The sequence below is a fragment of the Artemia sp. Qi Xiang Cuo genome, chromosome 4 (assembly GCF_049724085.1).
Source record: "Artemia sp. Qi Xiang Cuo chromosome 4, ASM4972408v1, whole genome shotgun sequence".
In the NCBI taxonomy this organism is placed as follows: domain Eukaryota; kingdom Metazoa; phylum Arthropoda; class Branchiopoda; order Anostraca; family Artemiidae; genus Artemia; species Artemia sp. Qi Xiang Cuo.
Genome location: NC_142797.1, coordinates 63,376,770 through 63,392,065, shown reverse-complemented (window position 1 = coordinate 63,392,065; position 15,296 = coordinate 63,376,770). Strand labels below are relative to the sequence as shown.

Genomic DNA, 15,296 nt, shown 5'->3' with positions numbered 1-15,296 from the left:
TTGGCCTATGGTTAGATTCTAAAATGTTATGGCATGCACATATTAATTCTTTTAAATCCATGCTCATTCGGAGACTTTGTGTTTTAAAAAGACTTGCTGGAAGCAAATGGGGATGCCATCCTAAAGTAATCTTGGATTCTTATAAATTATATTTCCGTTCTGATCTAGAATATAGTATTCAATTCTTCTTAATTCGTTCCTCGTCAGCAATTAAAACCCTGGAATCGTTACAAAATTCAGCTATGAGAATTGCTCTGGGTTAGCACAGGCATACTTCTCTGTCTAAATCAAAACAACTGTCTGGTTTGGTTTTCCTAAGTAAAAGAGTATCCATTTAAAGGAAGGAATACATCTTGCGAATTCAAGCTTATGGGAGCAAGCATGTTCTGTATAATCATACCTTTGCTTCGAAGGCAGCTTGCACCAATGGCCATTCATCTTTGAATCAGTTTCAATTGGAGTCAATATTTCCCCTATGGATACCCCTTCACTGACACTCCACCGTGGGAAATAAATCCACATATTTGTCAAGCAGAACTTCTTCCAATAAATAAGAACCAAATTCCCAATCATGAGATTCAGACTATTCTGGCTGAACAGATTTCGAAGTTTTACCCTAAACACAGAAAAATCTATTCTGATGGATCTGTCCAGCGTCTGAGAGCTGGAGCAGGTGTTCATTTCCTATCACCGAATCTTAGGCTTTTTTCACCCCTTCCTTTGGGATCTTCTATTTTATCAGCTGAATTATGTGCCACTCGCTTGTCTCTAGGCGTTCTCTTAAATTATAGCATTATGGAGGAGAATATTCTTTGCCAGAGAATATTCTGACTCCAAATCGGCAATACCGTTGCTCAAGGAAACTTATAGAGTTGCCAGTGACATGGACTTACTCAACATTAGGATACAGCTCCGTAACTTCCAAGCCAAACGAAGCCAGATTTATTTCCGACATGTTCCAAGCCATAAAGGTATAAAATATAATGACCCTACGGATTTACTGGCAGCCAAGGCTTCTTTGTTAAATCCTGGTCTTCTCTCTGACCTCAACTCACGTGATATTATTAGGCAAAGATCTAATATTAATCACAGTAAATTGACTTTATCTCCTATTCATTCTAGATTATATACAGTGCTATATTACTGTCTGAAATCAGTTGCCCTTCTTCTCAATAGTATGCTTTTTAATTGGAAGTTATATCCCTCCCCTCTATGCCAGGTCTGCTTTGCAACTGATTAAACCATCCAGCATGTTTTATTTGATTGTCAGCCACTGAGTGTGGAGACCATTTCCCTTAAACGCCTATGCCTTATGGCTAATATTCCTAATACCTCCACAGCAATCCTGAATTCGAGCCTGCCTTGACACGTAGATAGAAAGATTTCTAAGGCATCTATTGACATTTTAAAAAAGAATCTAATTGAATAGTGTTTGTTATTGCATAATGATGTCATTAAAAAGAAGAAGGTTGTTCATCATTTGTTCTGGAGAGTGAAGAAGAGAGCGGGAGTGAGCATGAAGAGCCGTATTGGTACTTGCCGGCCTGTAGGTCTTAAATTACTGGGGAAAGGTGACTTAAGTACCCGCACTTCCCGCAACCCATCAGCAGAATCTAAAAGTTTAATTGGGATGATTGGTTTGCTTTAACCGATAAGAAGACAGGATTATAGTTGAGGACAATGGATTTCTAAATATCTGATGACATTTTTTGGAGTATCAAAGGGGTGAAAGGACTTATTGGTTGTTCATATACCCTGCTACAAATTTTTGGAACTGGAACTGGAACTAGCTTCATCCAGTTTGCCTCTTCTGAAAAGATTCAATTTCCATCTAAATAGGTTTTTATGGGTTGATTAATGAAGGGTTTATGACTGGAGCACCTTTTAAATCTTTTTTTTTTTTGGGAAACAAGTTAGATGTTTATCAATTAACTTTGTATGGAAAGTAGCACTTTTATTTTATCAAGATTTTGTAAATTAGTAAATATGACCCAATCTTCAACACTCAGTCACATTCCAAAAGAAAGGAGGCCAGAATTTTCAAGAGGGTAGTAAGATCCATAAGTGATTGAGAAAGAATGCTTAAAATTTGAAGAGGGAGAAATGATAACTCCCACCCACATGAGGTAGCTCTACCATATGAGGGTAGACCTGAGGGGGACTGTAAAAATTATTGATATTAGTCAAAATGACATCTAGAGAGGTAATTCCCCTATTAGTTGGTATTCTAACAATTTGTTTAACTTTAAGAGAGGAGCAAATTGAATCCATCTTAAGGTTATTGGCATCACAAACTAAAAAAAAGTCCAGCGTTTGAATACTTAGAGATCCATCAGCTGCCTTTATTTATTTTTTCTTCAGCCAAAAGCAATGACATTATAAGCATTTACAATTAAGCAACTGCACAGTAAAAACACTGGATACGAATCTGGCAATAAACATAATCTGACCCCAACCTCCAATCCAAAACAGTTAGTCCAGAAGCAAGTTACAAATTTAGGCATAAATACAATTTTCCATGTTTCAGTTCAATGCACCCACCCCAGTGTTCTCCTATAATACGTAACACCCTAACATTTCTATTGACCTGCCAGTCACTGTGTATATAAGCCTATAATTAACAAGGAGAGAGGCTACTCACGCTCTCCCAAGATAAATTGTTGGCGTGTTCGTTCCTTTCTCCTTCCATTGTGAAGGTTTTTCCAGTGCCTGTTTGACCATAAGCAAAGACAGTGCAGTTATACCCTGCTAGCACTTCTTCAATCATTGGAGAAACAACTGATTTGTAGACATCAACCTGTCAAAAGAACATTTCACAAAACTTTAATATAAATCATAAAAACACACAGTCTGCTCATAGTTCTTAATTAAGGGAAAGCTGGAGGTTTCAGTGGATGCGTTTTTGGCCACTATTGTAAGTATTTTCCCTCAAGAGTCCAATCTTTACACCATATTCATTAAGAATCACCGACGAATTTGGTTGAAACAATCCAACTAATAATTATACTTGAATAAAAAAAAATCGATAATAAAATAAAATATGATTTATTTCAAGAAACAAAAGCAATAGAAGGAAAATTGAGATTCAACAAAATTTTCACAATTACTATTATTAGAATTATTTAATTCTGATTTATGAAAAGCCTACAGTTTTTTAAATTTTATTTCACCATTGTATCACTAATTTTGAAGCTTAAAGCTGAACATAAAAAAAAAACTACAAGGTCTCACTTGTTCTATTACAATGAAAATTCATAGTATTTCAAGAAATGAAAAAATCTATATATTTAAGATTTGGGCAAAATTTCCAATCTTTTCTTGTTCCAAATTCTTATTACCTTTTCCATAACTAATTTTGATGTTTGAATTCAAGGCGGTATTCAGGGAGGGGTTAGGGGGTTGACCCCCCCCCCCCGAAATGTTTGTCCAACTCACAAAAGCATAATAAAAATGTAAAAACATTTTTTTATGTGTTTTTAGAAGTGGTTTTCTTATACCCCCCCCCCAGAACAAAATCCTGGGTATGGCCTTGTTTGAACTTACAAGATTTTTTGTTACAAGATACAAGGGGGTAAATTTATTCTTAATTTATTGGTTATTTATTCTAAACACATTCCACTACGGTGCAGTAAAGTTTGCAATTGGTCTTAAATTTAGTATACCTGCCTGAATTTCAATCTACTCAATGGTTTCACACTAAGTCTGACTTTTGGGGGGTCGAAGGTTTTTCTAGGCAAGGGAAGATTCAAGAAAACAAAAATATGCATTTAGGGTTAAATCTTCCTGATGGTCCTATAGGACCTCTATTGAACTACCTTTTGGGAACATCCCCCCTTCTTCATTACAGGCACTGTCAAGGAAGATCTAAAGGAGTTCCAATGTTGTAAACCAATTTGGCTAGCTCTATATATGCACTGATAGTAATATCCTAGCTACAATGACATTTTCCACAGGTTAATAATACTAGCTTTTTCATAACAAAGGATGAACTAGCAACTAGAGATGTGCGAACGATGTTTTGCAGTTTGAGCATCAATGGTTACCCCATTAGACCAGGCCTGTTTGCATATTCCCAAAGCAAAGCAGCACAATTTAGAAGAAGTTCCCCATATACCATTTATTAATCTTGAAGTAAATCTTGCATAGTTCTAGGAGCAAATTTAATGAGTCTACTCTACACATACACCTGTTGTCATCACAAAGGATCTTGAAACAACAGTTTGTAACTTTGAAGATTCCAAGCACTGCTTACACATGTTAATTACATGAATTCTAGCCTAAGATGGCAGAACATGAAACCTGTTTTATTGCTGTCAATCTGATTTATTGCTCTGCAGTTGAACTGTTTCCACCCACCAGTCATGTGACCCTTGACCACTGTGCTTTGGGGGCTTTTTATCTTCCAAGTTAAATCCTTTCAGTTTGTTAGTGTGCACAGTTGGGAGTGTAGGAATACCCCCATCCTCCCACAACTGAGCAACAGCCAATTGAGAAAACCATTTGATCTAATAGAGTGTGTAGTACTGATATTTGGGAATATGTTCAGCATTAGCAAGAACAAACACTGTCTCAGTCATATCACACACTGATTATAGAAGAGACTTGGGGATCTTTATAGATTTGGGGCTAAAATTCCACCAATACACAGATCTAATTACAAATAAGGCAAACAGGCTTGTTAGTCTAATCAGGTGGTCTTTCAGGCATTTAGACACTAAAACTTTCACCAGGCTCTACAAAGCCCTTTTGCGACCAATCATTGGCTATGGAAACATGGACTGGGGTCCCTCATACATTGGCGATGCTACCAAAATAGAGATTGTGCAGAGAAGTGTTACCAAATAACTCCCTGGACTAAGAGAAATGTCATATGAAGAGCGCCTGAAGCAAATGAAAGTGCCAAGCCTAAACTATAGAAGAAAAAGAGGGGACCTGATTCAGATTTTCAAATCGAGAAAGGACCTAGATAGAACCAAGTTCAACAAATTCTTCTGTAGTTAGACTAATGTCTATACTAGGGGTCATTCTGCAAAGATCCAGAAACAAACAGCATCAACTAGACAGAGATTTTTTTTTTTCTGGTCAGTTAGAGCAGTCAAAGACCAGAACTTGTTACCCAAAGAAGTAGTGTTGGCACCAACTCTAAACAGCTTCAAAAACGGCCTTGACAAGCATCTACAGAAAGAAGTGTTTATTCATAATACATAACATACAAAAGTGATATGACTTTGTGCACTAGGTGCACTATGTTGAGCCAAAATTAGAGAGTGCCATAATAGGATTTGATATCCTAGTAAGAGGCACTGTTCCTATAAGTTATGGCTTGGCACAAATCAGAAGACATTTCAATCCTACAGCTTTCAGCAGTACCATTGTCTACGTCAACCTTGGAATTTGATGAGACTCCTTTCTCTGCTTTGCAAGACCACCTCCTAACCCCATTTGCATAGCTTGTTTAGTTGTATTGTTTTAACATAACTCAGCCTTTAATGAGAAAATCTGCTTGTGTGACAATGACAATGACAATGACAATGACTAATCTCAAGGAACTTTCAAATGTTTTTTTTTTGACAACTTTGATAACTAAGTCAAATTTTATAGGTTTGGCATTGCATAGGCAGCTTGTTGGAGGCTGCTTAGAGTTGTCATTGAAATGTAGAAGTCTATTGATTTCTTCAAATTGGCTAAAACAATTTTGGCTAATATATCAATTTCTATATATTTATAAAGAAAGAAAAAAAAGGGAAGACAGAAAGAAAAGACTTAAAGACAAAGAGAAAGACTTTACACAAAGGCTAGCAAAAGGAATAGTTTTTGACATGTAAAAAATAACCACTTGATTTTGTAGTTATGTCAGATGATGCTGCATGGAACCATGATTTGGAAAGAGCATAGAAAGCTGACACTAGTGTCAGAGGTGGAGAAAAATGTATCATGCAACTCTAATCACAATGTGTTCATATAGAAACCAGACTGAAAGATCTCTTGCCATTGCCATAATTAGGAGTTACACCAACAGTACTCACAGAAGGGTGATTTAATAAAGAAGGTGTGAACTTTGAACCAACCAATACTAGATTAAAAAATAAGTGTCTGATAAGAAAAATATAAGTTAGTAAGAAGCTTCTTGACTTCTCTTGGATGTCATGTCTCAACTGGTAATGCAGTTGGTTGATGAAAAAGGAAAATCAAGCATGGTGCCAGACAGAGCCATCTGTCTTGAAAGGGTTAATACAAAAATTATAATTAATAAAAAAAATTAATACAAAGTCCATATAGACTTGAAAAGAGGAATGTCTATATCATAATATACTTATATAACAATCTACAGTGAAAACTAAACATAACTGTTGCTGTCTTTATGCATTGATACTAATAATCAAAATAACATACCTGCTTTGATTCCTGCCCAAAAACCTTGTCAAATGTAAAAGTTTTACTCATAGTGGCTTTGTCCAAAATTTCTAGTTCTTTGGTCCCTCGTGCTGACACAACAGTAGGTGAATATCTTGCTCTTTCCTGGCCATTCTGTGGTCTAAAGTAAAAATACATGTTTATCATATGTGCTTAGACTCAAATTAGTGTCATCAGAATTTTAATAATATCTTATTGTGGATGAAACATTACAAACATATAACCAAAAATCTTACAGGAATCCAAAGGATTTGTTTAGAGGGAACTGGACATCAGGTGACTGTAAAGGAGAGACATTTGGCCATGATTGTCTTGACATTTTCAACCCTTAATTCTTTTTCCTCTCTTTCAATGCAACAATGAAAACAAGTATGCAAATGCAGTCATTGTATGTTGAAAAAAGAAAGGAAAAGAGGCAGCCCCTCTTCCAAAAAGCAAAAAACACTTCTTACAAAATACTGAAGAAAATAGGCTAGAATGCACAAAAAGTTAGATAATTGGCCATGAAAAATAATTTTTTAAATTATCCATCCCTTAAATCTCTCATGAAAATGACTATCCAATAAAGGATCTTAAAAAATCATACTATTTTCTTTCCATAGTATTATAGTAAAAAGGACAAAAAGAAAATTCCAAATGGAAAGATGAAGTGAAGTGACTTCAGAGTAAAACTGTCAAAAAAAAACGAAGGATTATTCTATCTTTGAGTTGTTTAATGGGTCAACAAGAAGAGGGAGGAAGATCAATTTAAAGACATTGGCCCTTCTTTTCCAAACACCAAAATTAAACAGAAAGCACAAAATTTAGAGAACTGTTCCTTGTTTCTGGCAAAAATAAAGTCTATTTTTCAACACTTTGCCCACCCTTAAAATTGTGTTTGCTATTAACTGTTATTGAGGAAGAACAGTTCATTTAAAAGCATATCTGAACAAAGATGGGAGGTGACAACTTCTCCTTCCTTTGCCTAGAAAATTTCAGATAGTCCTTACCTTTTTTTAATGATAATGAGGACTTACAATGCAACTTGGTTAAGAGCTAGTTTGTCAGATTTGAAACCCTCCCCCCAAGATTTTGACCTGAAATGAACTAGAATGCACACAAACAAATGTTTGATGTGTTTTTTTTTATTTTTTTTTTTTATTTTTTTTTTTTATTAGTCTCAATATTTTTAGTGATTCTCAATATTTAAAATGGGGGAATATATCCCCCTAAAAACGGGTCAGGGATTTTGGTGTAATTTACACAATCAAATTCAACATGTCCAAGAACATAAAATCAGAAGTTTCAAATACCTATATCCACAAACATGAAGTATTTTTCATGATACACATGTCAGACACTTGCGTCTTCATTTGTTTTCTTGGTTATTCATTTGTTCGAGATTTTTTTTCTAGGGGTGACCAAATTGAATCTTTGCTCATAGAATATTGGGAATGTGCTCCTTTGAGCGGAAATTCTGAATTTGTCTTGTCAACAGAGGAGAGAGCTAAATATTCTCCAGCAGTTGCATTTCCTAATAAGTCACTGCACTAACAAGTCACTGCATCACCAAGCCACCTGAGGTTGGTACAACTATGCACATCCCCCCTCATCCCAATCCATTTAGAGCCTCCCTCTTTACACCCTCCCAGGAAGTTCCCAGTAACAGGTTTCCTCATAAACACTAAATGAGGTGATAAATGATGCTAAAACCAAAACGATTTGCCTTCAGTCTGCTCAAAATTTTTGTCCAATTGCAAGATTGCTCTTTGAGTGTTGTTGTAAAATTTTCAAGATTTTCCATGATTTTCAAGCTTAATTTCCCACCCCCATAAAATGACAGGCTTTGTTAACTTTATTAGAAACAAAACTATAAGCCTTAAACATCTTTAAGGACTAAAGACCAAAATAGCTCAATGTAGATACATTACCATAAAATTGCTCTTACTAACTCATCAGATGATTAAAAAATGAGACCCTTTGAGACCAATTTAGACATATTGGTATCCTTAAGACAGATAATGGATACTCAACTGAACTTACAAAGAACATGGCATCTAATTTAAGGTACACAAAGATGAAAGTAGCTCTTCTGAAGAAAACATGATAGACACAAAAACAGCACACTGGACAATTATATTTAAGGTAGTATCATTTGATTCCTTATTTTATGCTATTTGAAAATGTCAATTATGTTTGTGAGAATGCACCCAACCCCTCTGATGATCCAAGCCCTACAATATATACACAACTAAAATAAACACTAAAACAATGAAATTCTTACCTTATAATGTACAGCATATATCTATTGATCAGATTATCATGTTCCCTTTCTTGGTTATCCACATTTTAAGACCATTTTAAATAATATTTAACAAAGAAGGCATGATGTATCACTTGATCATAATCAATATAGAAATGTATTATTTAGGACTTTATCTGGGACCATCAACAGGGGAGGGGAGTGGGGTTGGTTCCACTGTCACAAATGTGGCTATTATATCAAAAGTGGGAACATACATTATTTAAATAATATACAAGCTACAAGAAAATACTAATAATTAAAATCTTATTTTATAATGCAAAGTTTCTGTTAATCATATCTTCATGTTTCCTTCTATTTGTATCCATAATTGAAATCATTTTAAATAATTGGCTAGATCTATTTTACTGTTCTCTTTCTTTTTGAATGAGGCAATGTTGTTCACCAGTTTAAGTATATAAATACCTACTGACAAAGAGATGCAACATTTCAAGCAATGAATAGCAAATGTTGATACAAATATTTTTAGTATTACAGTGTTGCATACAACCCAGGGCTATATCTTATGCAATTAGGGAGAACAGATAGGGCAAATTGTTGCAATTGACAGAGATAGGGCAATTGACACCATTCCTTCTAGTCCTTGTCCATGCCATGCTTGAATGACTCTAGGGTTTGAGATAGGTTCCTTAGGGAATTCTAAAATGGGGCACCACATTTGGATAAGAAGTGGTAGCATTCAGTGCAGGTGGTAACTTGTACAAAAATTTTCAAGGATTTTCCCCATGCTCCCTGGTTGGGGTTGAGGGGGAGTAGACATGAAATGGGATTTACTAGTAGATGCTTGAATGCCATGATGAAATCACCTCTTTTACATTAGTAGATGTGGGTCAGAATTTTAATTCTGCTAACCTCCCATGGTATGGATGGGTTCTCATGTTTTATGACATTTTGACACTTTCAATGAGTTGTTTATCTCTCTCTTGAAAGAGGAGAGATTGGTGACATGTGAAAGTCAAGCACTATGTATACCATAGAGGTGTACAGTTTTTTTATGGTGTAAACCTATGGGATTTAGCTGACAAATGTTCTTTTGATGGTACCAAGATGCCTTCTTATATTTGCAATAGCTGATATGGTGCACTGATGGAACTTCACTTATTCAACAGTCCTTATCATTTCATAATGACAAAATGCTATAGACCAGTCAGACTTTACCTAAATTAATTAATTACCTTAATTCGCACTTTGGAGCGAAATAAGGTCCGTCCAGTATCTGTTCTGCTCCACGTCAATGATGTTAATTTGAAAGGTCACTGTGTAACGGGCCCAGTGATGTTGCATTAGTTGACAGCTGAGAGGGACGGTCTATCCAATTTATATTTCCATGGCTTGTTGTTCCATTCTTTGTCAAGTCTTGACTTGAAGGAGGCACTAGTGGGTGCAGTCATGGTTTTGTCTTGAAGGTTGCTCTAGTTGTTGGAAATATACTCAGTAAAAAAGTTTTGGCGCATTCTGGTCTTCACTCTTTGCTTTGCTAGCTTCTGCTAATGTCCTCTAGTGTTTTGTTGACTTGTATGTTTTGTGAAGAGGGTGTTGTTTGATTGACTATTATATTTGTAGGTCAGCATAAAATCACATCTGAGATGTCTGAAGACGAGTGTTTTAGGTGCTCCAGTCTCTTATCATACTGCATATTTTAAAGACCTGTGATGCATTTGGTGGCATGTCTTTGAACTCCTTTAGTTATTCTGGTGTCATGCTTGTAGGAGGGGGAGGTCAGACATGTTCCAAAGTCCAAGAACAGCCAAACAATAGCCTTGTAAAGTCTCAGGAAGACATTGTTATTGGTAAGGTGAGAATTGTTATTGCCAAAATAGAGGATGCTGTATTTATTGATGTTGAACTTGAGCAGCTATTCACTGGTCCACTTCTGGATTCTCTGGAGGTCTGATTGCAGGCTTTGTTGAATGGCTGGTCCAAAAAGTTTGGAGTCATCAGTGTAAAGCATGATGTTATTTATGGCTTCCTTTGCTATATCATTTATGTAACAACATCCCATGGTTTGGAAAATACTTTATCACCATTATTGGTAAAAAGTCAGACCTGCTGCTGCTTGGTCTAAGGAAACATCACCCATTCTGCAACATCAGTGTGGATGGCAACTGCCAATAATTTGGTCTTAAGGTGTCTATGGGGCAACTTGCTGAGTGTTTTGGCAATGTAAAGCAAAATAAGGTCAACAGCATAAACTATTTGTTAAACAAATAGATAAGATGATCAAATCAATAAAAAGCAATGGATAAACATTATTTTAGGGCTATATCTAGCCCAACTAGGGACATGGGCAATGCAATTGCCAAGACAGACTAGTGACAGTTATATTTGGAAAGAGTGTTAATCAAGGAATCAAATGGTACTATTTTTGTCTAGCAAACCAATCCTAACTAGCCTAGTTTTAATTAGGCTATCTAAAACTATCAAGAACATGTCCAAGACAAGTAACCTGATATCTTTCTTTATGAATACAGCCTATACTTTGACCACAAATTTGTCTAAGATTAGGTACTGTGCAATGAGCCTACTGGAGGTTTTACTTTAAGCTAGCTTATATTTTTTCTTGTTCTATCTTATTTATGTCCTAAGTTAAAAGTAGTCTCAGCCAACTTTGTACATAGCATAGGACTTGAGGCTGTTTCTGGGGTTGGTGACACTTGGTGCAAAATTAATTACAGCATCCCTCTCCTGACTCAAAAACAAATGAAGAAAAAGCCCCATCCACCACACTCCTAGCCATGGTGACTGAGGCAACTTACCCTGGTTAGTAAGTTTGGAGATATTTCCATTAGGGTAGAAAACCAGTAGGCCTATTCATTTGAGGAAAATGATGTAAAACTAAAACCCTCACACCTTGCTACCAAAGCAGAATTGAGAAGAATTGTATATATTAATGAATAGCTAAAAACCTAAACTATGCATCAATATAGTTATTATTAAAATTATTTAAGATAAAACACTTGAAATTATTAGTTTATTGACTTGCCTGCAAAGACCTCTTTTTGGAAATACCAGTTATCTAATTTTGACATAGGCCTATTCACATATTAATGGAAAGCTGATTTTCTTTTGATTTTAAAAATGTAACTGTTATTGCTTGATATTTATTCTATAAACCATTAATACTAAATATATTTTTTTTTCTTTTTAATTGCTTGTCAAAACAGACACTACATTTTAATTTATGATGACAAATTATTGGTGAAAACTTCACCAAGAAGGCAGGGCTCTTGTTACTGCCATCACATTGCATCATGCTATAGTAAAATAGGGGTGGTCTAAAAAACCATCTCTATTTCTTCCAGAATGCCAAAGAAAAGAGGTCTCCCTAACAAAATTATGAATTCCTTACAAATACCACTTTTTATTGACATGGCTTAAAAATTCACTCAAATAACAGGAATTGTATTTTCAGAGCTAAAACTAGAGAAAAACAGGTAAAATTCTACTTTAGCAACTTTTGGCTATCTTGAAAAGGGGTTAGGTAGGAAAATGAAACTTTCAGGGATGGTTCTATAGGCTAAAGTATGTCCTGAGAAAGTATTTTGAAGTACCTACTTCTACTTCTTCTCCCTCTAGAGGGTCCTGAAATTTGCCTATGTGACAGGTCTATGCCTATTGAAATTTTAACAAAACAACATTTTACCTTAATTTTTAGTTATCAGTATCTTTTTCTATGGCTTTAGTTCTGAAAATGCAATTTCTGTTATTTGTGTAGAATTTTAAGCCATATCAATGTTGTTTTTTTTTCTAAATTTAGGAAATGTATTTAGGCTTCATATCTTTAAAACCTTATAAATTGGGATTTAGCAAAGTTGTGAAGCTGAAAACAATTTTGTTGTACTTCATTTAAGTAGAAGATCTATTTTTCACTTTTATAACACACATATTTTTAAAGGTCACCAAAGGTCAGGATGCTCTAGAGGGAGAAGGAGTGGAGGTAGGCTAGGTACTTTAAAATACCTTCCTGGGATATACTTTGGTAAATTTTTACCAAATCATATTATTGAGTGACAAATAAAGTGAATACAACATTTGATGCCTTTTTTATGCTCTTTCCAAATATAACAATCATTTTTGTCAGATAAGAATTTTATCCCCACCCCTATACATACCAATTCGTGGTATATATTTGCACATCAGGGGGGGGGGTTGGCAAATTTTATTTCTGATGTAAATGGGAGGTAAGTTTAAAATTTACCCCCATCCTCCTAATGGGCAAATATGTACCCTGAATTGGTATATAGGGGGGTAAATTTTTACCAAATCATATTATCAACTTATGATTAAAGCAAACATACTACTCAATGCCTTTTTTTATGCTCTTTCCAAATCTAAGAATCATTTTTGTCAGAAACGAATTTGACCCCCACCCCTATATATACCAATTCAGGGTATATATTTGCACATTAGAGGGTTGGGGGTAAATTTTATTTCTGGTGTAGATGAGAGGTAAGTTTAAACTTTTCCCCCACCCCCCTAACGTGCAAATATACCCTGAATTGGTATATATGGGGTAAATAAAAAAATAGGGGTAAATTTTTATATAAAAAAGTATATAAAAAAGGGGTAAATTTTTACCAAATCGTATTATTGACTTACAAATAAAGTGAATATACTCCTTGATGCCTTTTTTTATGCTATTTCCAAATATAATAATCATTTTTGTTGGAAATGAATTTTTTTTCCAAACCCTATTTATACCAATTCAAGTTAGGCTATATATTGGACCCGTAGGGGAGTGGGGGGAAAGATTAAACTTATCTCTGAGTAACGTCAAAAGCCGAGTTTACCCTCACCCCCCTCATGTTGAAATATATACCCGGAAGTGATATATATAGGAGTGGGGATAATATTCATCTCTGACAAAAATAATTATTTTATTTGGAAAGAGCATAAAAAAGGCATTAAGTGGTATGTTTACTTTATTTGTAAGTCAATAATATGATTTGGTAAAAATTTACCAAAAAAGGCATCAAGTGGTAGGCTATATTCACTTTAGGCTATTTGTAGGTCAATAATATGATTTGGTAAAAATTTACCTATAGGGGTGGTGGTAAAATTCATTTCTGACAAAAATGTTTATTATATTTGGAAAGAGCATAAAAAAGGCATTGGGTGGTATATTCGCTTTATTCATAAGTCAATAATATGATTTGGTAAAAATTTACCCATACTTTAGCCTGTAGACCCATCTCTGAAAGTTTCATTTTCTTAACCTTAACCTTTCCAAGATAGCCAAAACTAGCTAAAGAAGAATTTGACTGGAAAAAAAACCTGGAAGTTAAGGTATAGGCTAGGTCTACTGTTGTTTTGTTAAAATTTCAATAGGCAGACTTGTCAAGTAGAGAAATTTCTAAGACACATGCACTTTACCAAAATGGAATTACAATCAAACAGTAAGTTTCTAACCAATATTTTAACCCTTTTCTATAGCAAAATTAAGAGAAAGTGGTAGCCTAGGCCTATCATCTTTAGGTATCCCTAAAAAAAGGCATTGAGTGGTGGGCTATGTTTTCTTCATTTATAGCTCAGTAATGCAAACATCTCTAAAATTACCCACTGGTCACCCTTCCCCCTTTGAACACCCATGCTAAGACTATATTCAAACACTAGGAGAGGGACTGGGCATATTTAAACAAAAACTAACTCTAGTCATCCAATAGAATGGTCAGAACAGGGCTCTAGAAGCCTAGGCCTTAACACTCACAAGTCCTAAAAGAATAACACATTCACTAGCATATTAAATTTATAATTACCTGACTCTCACAAATACTTGAATATGATCTTTTTTTGACATTCTAAGCTCTTCAGTTCTTAGTATCTCTCAGAATTTAAAATACAAAAATCGTTGTAAGTTATTTTAAATTTTCAAATTAGGTATATTTTAGAACTTAGTGAAATCCGTATTAGCGTCCGAATTAACTAAAGTGAAATCCCTAATCGTTTTTTTAGAATAAAATTAGTCCTTCCCTGCCGGGAAAGAAGAAAAATTAGTCCCTTGGAAATTTTCATGAATCAAGATAAGCAAGAAAACCAATAATCATAAATAGAAGTAGATTAAAATATTTTCCTTTTAATTTATATCGCCTGAAAGCATTTAGGCCTTAGCAAAAGCAATGAGACAAATTGCTTTTGGAGAACAAAACTGACCTGAAATAAATGAAAATTTAATTTAAAACTAGTGGGATGGGAAAAATAAAAAAAAAAAGTCACATGTTGGTGCTAGCCTACCAGTGTTGCGACTTGACCAATACCAAAAAGCGGTGTCAGTCGATGATAATAGCGGTGATTTTGCGGTCTCCTTTCTACCGAAACATGGTACAATTTATTGTATATTTTGATACCAGTAATGCAAATACGTTGTCACTAGTTTCAACAAAAACTTATTTTTTGAAAGCAATTAATTCCTTGCTACTTTTCTAGCAAAGGGATACTATTCTTTATTATTTTTTTAAACGGTGGATTTTACCATGGACTTTGATCAAGATAGGTAGAATAAAAATGAAATGAAACATACCCCAGAAACTCACCCTATTTAAAAAAGGAAAAAATAACTGCTAATGATAAATCCATATTTATT

General features: G+C 34.8%; 1 protein-coding gene and 1 pseudogene across 2 annotated transcripts in view; one reads left to right on the top strand and one right to left on the bottom strand.

The window, feature by feature from the left end:
- The window catches only part of Klp61F (Kinesin-like protein at 61F), a 206,626-nt gene extending 192,040 nt beyond the window's left edge, over positions 1 to 14,586 (bottom strand). For both annotated transcript variants that reach the window (XM_089088482.1, XM_089088483.1), the window contains exons 1-3: positions 14,473 to 14,586; positions 6,394 to 6,535; positions 2,642 to 2,797 (exon numbers count right to left, since the gene is read on the bottom strand). In XM_089088482.1, the coding sequence (XP_088944608.1) occupies positions 2,642 to 2,797; positions 6,394 to 6,535; positions 14,473 to 14,513 (339 nt within the window). In that variant the 5' untranslated portion in view covers positions 14,514 to 14,586. The remainder of the gene's footprint in view (positions 1 to 2,641; positions 2,798 to 6,393; positions 6,536 to 14,472) is intronic.
- On the top strand, positions 24 to 1,429 carry LOC148953322 (uncharacterized; annotated as a pseudogene).
- Positions 14,587 to 15,296: the final 710 nt, after the last annotated feature.